At 29.4% G+C, this 7,682-nt stretch overlaps 2 protein-coding genes across 3 annotated transcripts in view; one reads left to right on the forward strand and one right to left on the reverse strand.

Moving 5' to 3' along the window:
* Positions 1-454: 454 nt before the first annotated feature.
* Positions 455-6,572, forward strand: LOC105624827 (nuclear pore complex protein DDB_G0274915 homolog). Of its 2 annotated transcripts, XM_012206179.1 has the most exons (5): positions 455-545; positions 3,098-4,006; positions 4,543-4,657; positions 5,196-5,337; positions 5,477-6,572. In XM_012206179.1, the coding sequence occupies exons 1-5, from the start codon at positions 455-457 to the stop codon at positions 5,663-5,665; spliced, it is 1,446 nt and encodes a 481-aa protein (XP_012061569.1). In that variant the 3' UTR covers positions 5,666-6,572. The 2 variants fall into 2 exon arrangements, 1 of the variants encoding a protein (XP_012061569.1); XR_001046523.1 differs by lacking the exons at positions 455-545; positions 3,098-4,006; positions 4,543-4,657 and having other exon boundaries at positions 5,427-6,093.
* Positions 6,206-7,682, reverse strand: part of LOC105624826 — a 2,749-nt gene continuing 1,272 nt past the window's right edge. Inside the window, exons 2-3 of the mRNA XM_012206178.1 lie at positions 6,773-7,093; positions 6,206-6,412 (exon numbers count right to left, since the gene is read on the reverse strand). Coding sequence (XP_012061568.1) covers positions 6,206-6,412; positions 6,773-7,093 — 528 coding nt within the window. The remainder of the gene's footprint in view (positions 6,413-6,772; positions 7,094-7,682) is intronic.

The raw sequence follows: 7,682 nt of genomic DNA on the forward strand, positions 1-7,682 counted from the left end.
AAAAAACTATACTGAACATTTTTTATCAATAGTGAAATTGAATTTTATTTGCAAATTTTTATTATATTAACTATAAATAAAATTGCAGCACATAGCAATTTTGCAACAAATGTCAATAAAATTTTGTAAATTCGTCTGGATAATCCATATTTCGCACATGACGTTTATCAATAATATGACGTAAAATTTCTTTTGAATTTTTCAAGAACGTAATATTGCAAGAAAAAATGCTAGGAGGTAAGTGCTAATACGAGTGGATGCTATATAAGATGATCGCAGCACCAGCTGAGTCAGTCATTCTTTTGCAGACTGCGGCAACATCAAGATCATTCGGTCCTTACGCGATAAAGTAGTGATACATAAATAATAAGCAATAATATACGTAAGAATTATTATTTCTCGGTTTTTCCGCGTTAACTTACTTCATCGATTGATCGACGATATCATCAGAAAAATGAATAGTAAGATCTTCGTACTATTCGCTTTGGTTGCTGTCTTAGGATCCTTTACGGAGGCCCGATTCGCTTTTGGTTATCCCTACGGATGTGAGTAGACGATCTTGAAGATTTTTCCATTTTTCTCATTCATGAGCGAATTTAACAATTTTCTATTTGTTTATTAATGTGATACTGTACGTTTGAACGCACCAAATATTTTAACATCAATTGTTTTCTGCAATTAAGATTCACATTTGAATTGCAACTACGATATTAAAGTATTTTTATGTAAGCAAATCTTTTTTACATTTTTTATTACAAATATTTGCTACTAAGAGTTCAATGTATTAATATTTATGAGAATAGGGTGGGAAGATAAATTACGTACTAGAAATTAATATATTCATTGTAATTAAAAAGAAATCATGAGTTCGATGCATAACATTTTTTTTCCATAATTTTTCTTTAATTAATCACTTCTATTAGATAATCTTTTTAGTGTTTTATGCAATGTATGATATAATGATATCGAGTGTAAATATAATAATATCGAGTAATTTTGCAATGTTAATTATTAACGAAATAAAATTATTAAAAAAAGAATTGCTTATTGCAACATCAAGGATAAAAATTAAAGCCAGTATTAAGTTATATAACAACAATGTTGCGTTTAACCAGAAATAGCTGACGGTGCGCGGGAATTTCAGGATAATTGCGAGAGTAGCAAACGCAGCAAAATTCCACGACGAATTCGATATATAATTGATTTTATGATTTTAATCAATGCCAAAGAGGAGATTTGTTGTCAGGCTGTTGGCATTCTCTTTGTGAACGTAAACATTCAGAAATTATACGATTGTAGATAAAGATACTTCGAAAAATGAATAATTAAGAAATCTTTTATTTATGACATTAATTATTTTGCTATAGTCACTAATCTTTACCAAAAATCTTTTTATAAACATTTTATAACTTATCATTAAATCACTAAACAAGCTTTGATTTGAAATTATTTACGATGATATTTGAAATTATTTACGATAATTGTGCAAATACGTTAATTTGCATGAGGCAATTTACACATTTAATTTCTTTTTCTTTTTTTCTAAGATTATCCATTAATGATACTAATATTTTTATTTTTAAATAAGGATATAATAGATATAATAGATTTCAGTCATCATTATTATTTTATTATACACGCCTTACACGTCTATGTTATTCTCAATATTTTATTCTTGATTAATTACAATTATTATAATATTAAATATATGACATAATATTAAATATACGAAAATTAGAAAAAGAAAATAACACGTACATTATGCACAATTTTATTTGACGCAACTGACATAATTATTCACGCCGATTGTTTTGTGGAATGTGGAAATATATAAGATTGTTGCATTAATATCGTTAGTGATTAAATCATCATTAAATCATCATTAAATCGTCGATTGTTAAGAGCGTGAACGATATTAATCGTGATAACCAAGATTGATGTTCGTCTGTGCAACCATGCGTTTTCCGTGATACAGCATTCTCGTCTGCGTATATAAACATATGCGTAACTCACACGACTGCTAGCCAAATGAAGATAATTTGATGCCTGTAGACCGTGACCTCATTCCGTTCTTTACCTTGACTCAGAAGATACTTTCTTTTTCATTATCTTCTCATAATTTCTCTTTTCCGTTTTTTTCTCTTGTGCATGACACTATTCCTATCATATAAAATATACGGCTAATTGACTTATCAAAATCTACTTTTGTTTAAACAGGTGGAATTTACCAGGTGAAATATATTTTTTAATATAAAATTTACAATATATAATATGTGTGCATTTGTAGTAATGAGATAATTAAATGATAGAAAGGTAAGTTGAAAAAGAGTTTTAATTTAAATACAATACCAATAAATAAATGAAATGATGAGATGAAACATACGTAAATATCAATGATTCTAAACATTACAATATTATCGAAAAAAAAATGCTATAAGTACGTGATTTATCAAGTTAACGTGACTGTACAACTTTAATAATTTTTTATGATTGATATCACGTTCATGGTTAATCACGTATTGTTAAATTATCATTAATTTTTATTTAATTAAGCTGAAGATAAGTCAATGATAAAAATAATTTGTTCGTAAACTATATTTTAATTGGCAAGTTTTTTAATAATTTGATAGATAAAGACTAATGTTTTTATTATAAATAGTTCAAGTTCAGGATTTTAATTGTCGTATATTTTATATGAATGATTTTTAAATGTTTTTAAATGTTTCCCGAATATTAATATCTCCTTATAAAATACTACATGTATATGTATAGCATTTAAATCTGAGCACATTACATTATCTTTATTAAACATTACTATTTACAGCAATAATGTGATTAGTAACACATCTATTAAATGTTATCTATTATTTATTACATTAAGCATTATTATACACATATTGTAAGTGTGACTAGTATAATATTTCTAGTACATAATTGGTCTCTCTGGTGATGGAATTTCAAGATATGTTCATGAGACATATTGCAACTAACAATGCTTTTTCAACTAGTAGCTGAGAATCATCAACAAAACGAGTTTCATCTTAAGTAACAACGATCGATAAAAAAATTGCTCTTCTGTTTTCGTTTTTTTTCGAAGCTGGAGAACAACACGTTGACAAACCGTTCATCATGATGTCCAGAGTGAAGCGAGAAATTGACGATTCGAATGGTGAGAGTACCACCAAACCTACTACCAGTCAAGCAACTACAACCTCCTCGACAACAGATCCCACAACAACATCATCATCAACCACACCATCATCGACTACACCATCATCAACTACACCATCATCGACTACACCTCCAACGTCACCTACAACCACCCCATCCACTGAACCAACTACTACACCAACCACTACCACAGAGGCGACGTCTCCCACGACTACTCCGACCTCCACTTCTGCCAGTACTCCCACATCCACTTCCACTACTCCAACAACTCTATCCACTACGCCTAGTACAACTCCAGAAAGTACGAAACCGACGTCCGAAAAACCAAGCGACATTCAGCCACGTTCGAATGTCGACGAACCTGAAGACTCTACTAAGAAACCTGAACTTAAGAATGAAGCGCCAACTCCTGGACCATTTGGCACTCCCGGATTTGGATCCGGATTCGGACCCGGATTCGGATCTGGTTTCGGACCTGGATTCGGATCCGGATTCGGTCCTGGCGGTTATGATTCAGGTTTCGATCCCTATGCTGGATTCAATTCTATACCAAGTTATAACCCGAACTATGCATGGACCGGTACAAACAACGGGCCCGGATTCGCATCCGCAGGCGCGTCCGCTGGAAGTTTTGGATATCCAGGATATCCAATGGGATTTCCCACGGCGGCTTCACCGACGGGATATCCGACGCCGTCTTTCAGTAGTCGAGGAGGATTTCAAGATAATTTACCAAATCAAGATAATCCACTAAATAAGGATGACTCACCGAGCAAGGATATCTCACCGAACAAGAATAATTCACCAAATCAGAACGGATTCAATTTCGGCGGAGGTACGAGCATGAACCCAAAAATGCAAGGACGAAGACTGACTCAGAATTTTGGAGGATAATGAATGAATTGGGGTTGCATGCTATGATTTGAACATTTCTCGGTGTTTGTAAAAGATCGGCAAAAGATTGAAACCAATTGGATATCAAAGGCAAAGAAGAGACATCAGAATTATGTATCTCGAAATTTGTTTGGCGAAATCGTGCTGATGTTCTTTTAAAAATGCATGATATTCTGTCGAACGTAATTGGATCTTATACTATATAAAGCGACTAATGTCGTGATAATAATTTTCGACATTTATTTATTTATTTATTTATATCATATTCGCGTGCGTTTGTACATTTATATTATTTATTTATATATTTATTTACTTATATGTGTGCATTTATATATTTATTTATTTATTTGTTTAGGTAATTTATATTAGATAGTTTATATTAACTTTTATGATTTATAAGTAAATGCAATCGCATGTATATGCATGATTTTTATATGTTATTATTTGTATCTTATCGTGTACTGTATTTTTTCGCAGATCCGTATAACCCAGGACCCGGATTCTTTTATCCAGGACAATTTCCTAGTTTTAATGATCCTACTTTTAATATGATCAAACAAATTCAGGCGCAGATCGAGGCGCAACATAAGGCGTAAGTCTTCGAATAATATAAATAATTGCAAATGATTGAAACATAAAATTAACTTGAGCGGAATTTCTTGAAATTATATTTATAAAATCATTTGCACAATTTCAATACTGTTTTAACATTTAACAACAGAGAGCTCTTTCAAGTCTACCATTTAGTTAATAAAATCTCTCTCTAATATAAATTCTATATAAATTCTAGATTAATTTTTATCAATAGGTATATTAAATACGTATTTAAAAATATTGAAGTTATTTTAAAGTAAAACTTTTTTATGTATAAAATTTTATTACATAATTAAAACAGCATTGTCCCTATAATTAATTACTGTAAAATTTTGTATTATTTATTCTTTTGGTGATATTTCTTCCCATATTTCGTTTTAGGAACTGTCTATCTAGTTTTTTATCCTGAAGATCAAGCAGAAACATTCAATGTTTTGTATCTAATATTTTTAATTTTTAAAAAATGTAATTGCAAATTATCTCATTCATATATATGTTTCTAAAGCACATTATAAATAAGAATTTGTATTGTATAGCAACATGGAGCTCCATAATCGTTTGGCCAATGAAGCCGCTAATTACGATGGCAAACATTACGGTGGCGGTATACCTCAGGTTGCGAGTGCCAGCATTGGTTTAGGCCCATATGGTGGTTTTCAATCTGGTCAAATTAGTCCCGTGAGTTTTAATTTTTTTCATAAATTATCGCACGCAAAAAGCAATACAGAAATTGTCCAGTTAATATGCTTCATTTTGCACACAATCAGATTCCAGTCTACTCAATATAGTATTATTACTGGCGATCTATCCGTCATAGGCTTCTCCAGGAATAGAATCCAGATTTGCTGACGATCTTCCTCCGCCATCGGGTAACAGCTACGGAGTATTCTCTAGTTCGAGCTCCTCCAGCATGACCGGTCCGGATGGCAGGCCGATTAACCATAAGTCTTCCATTACAGGCGTTAACGATAATGGAAAAATTTCTTATCGCACTCTATATGATTAATTAAATTACGCTCTTAATTGTTTATAATCATTAATTTACTATCATGTACTGTATAGAACGTACCATAATGATGATGAAGTTTTATAATTTAAAATTGTTGATGTTACAAAGTAAGATTGTAGCATAAAATTCTCAAAACTCAGGCTCAAATATTTCCTTAAGATTATCACACAAATACTCAAGTTTCTCTTAGAACTAACTATTTGTTTCTTAAAAGTTATAACTTTTATACACGATATACACATTTAAAAATCTTGACAAAATCTTTATGAGTGTTATGTTTTACTCGAATAATATAGAGTAAATACAATTTTATATTTTTGACGACTATTCTGCATTTAATTATTACATTTATATACTTAAATATATATTCATATTATTGTATCTACTGTGCATAAATTAAACTCTTGACGCTTTTAAGTTGATTTCTTAATTTTATTATGTGATGATTAAATTGCTTTTAATAACATGATTAAAAAATATTATAGCAATATTTACATCATTAAAGTTTTACACATAATTTAATAAATTATTTTATAATTAATATGTATCGTCGCTGAGTTTGGTCTTGCTAAGTGGCGGTTCAATTTTATCATCCACTATAGGTCTATCTCGTACCCATGTGTTATGATCTCGAAATTTCACGTTATCATGATTTCCAAAATGATAATTCCAATTCATTTGATGAGGCTGCCGAAAAGTTCGTCCATATCTGGGCTCATTATACTCATGATAATTAGATTGAACCTGTTACGATAGAAGAAGAGCATATCTTTAAAATATTGAAATATTGCAAGAAATTTTAAACTCATTTCAGATGATATATATATATATAGTTAAACTGTTGAGGAAATAAAATTCTTTAAAATTATGTAATTTTATGTATTATAAAATATAAAAAATACTTGAAGAAATAAACATCTATATAAAATTTACATTAAAACATATAAACAATATTCGAATATATAGCATATAGAATTGTAAATAGAATTCTATCTAAAATCTGTACACAATTATTGTATATGTAGATCATCGAAAGCTTTAATTACTTGAATATTGACTTTCATGTATTAAATCTCATATAGTGGAACAAATGAATTTTCTCACCTGTGGAATGTTATTAAAATATAAATGCGCGTCTATTGAACGTGGCGAATTTATTGAATGAAAAATTGGTTGCTCATAGTCCTCATTGATACCTCGAAAACCATTGATTACTGGAACATCATCAATCTTAATATTCGGTTTTGCTTTCGTAATAATGCTAAAATACACTTCGGTGACAATATTTCCTTTTTCGTCTGATTTCGAGGAAATGGATACATTACAAATACTATATTTGCAAGAATTTTCGTTTGGTATACTATCGTTGTTATTCACAACGACTTGAATATTATTGATTATTTTTGGTTGTTTTGCTGAATTTTCCTACAAAAAATTTAATTATCGCATTACTTAAAAGAGCTGCAATAGTTTTTAACGCCAATATATTATATAATTATTAACTTTCTAATAATAACATTAATAGAAATAAAAGTAATAACATTTACACATCACTAGAAATAACATAATATTTGAAATGAAATAATTTTCATAATGATTAATTCGAAACTTTGTAAAACTTCTTAATACAGAATGAAAATTATTTAATGCCATTTTACAAATTAATTTTAATCTCAGTTCAACTTATTCAATTAGAAAAAGATAAATTAGTTGAATAGAAATTAAAATTAAACTTTAGTAAAAACGAATATAAGTGTGTCAAATATTAGATAATGATAGAAAATAGTGGAAATACAAATAAGGAAATAGAATTGGATTTATAATATTAGTTTAATATCTGTAAATTTGGTAAATTTGGTAATTAATTATTTATTTTATTAAATTAATTTGATGATAGTAAATGTTCTAACATTTATGATACTTATGAGTATTTTAAACACACCTAATGATGGATTTTCGACTTATAAAATTTATATAAACTCGATCTATTTATATAATATCTCTCTCTCTCTCT

This window comes from Atta cephalotes (genome assembly GCF_000143395.1).
Source record: "Atta cephalotes unplaced genomic scaffold scaffold00090, whole genome shotgun sequence".
NCBI classification, from domain to species: Eukaryota; Metazoa; Arthropoda; class Insecta; order Hymenoptera; family Formicidae; genus Atta; species Atta cephalotes.

Bases quoted from the DNA above. Each gene is read 5' to 3' on its own strand.
- LOC105624827 (XM_012206179.1), top strand. From the start codon at position 455: ATGAATAGTAAGATCTTCGTACTATTCGCTTTGGTTGCTGTCTTAGGA. The intron at 546-3,097 runs GTGAGTAGACGA...TTTTTTTCGAAG, and splicing joins TTTTGGTTATCCCTACGGAT to CTGGAGAACAACACGTTGAC. The intron at 5,338-5,476 runs GTGAGTTTTAAT...TATCCGTCATAG, and splicing joins AATCTGGTCAAATTAGTCCC to GCTTCTCCAGGAATAGAATC.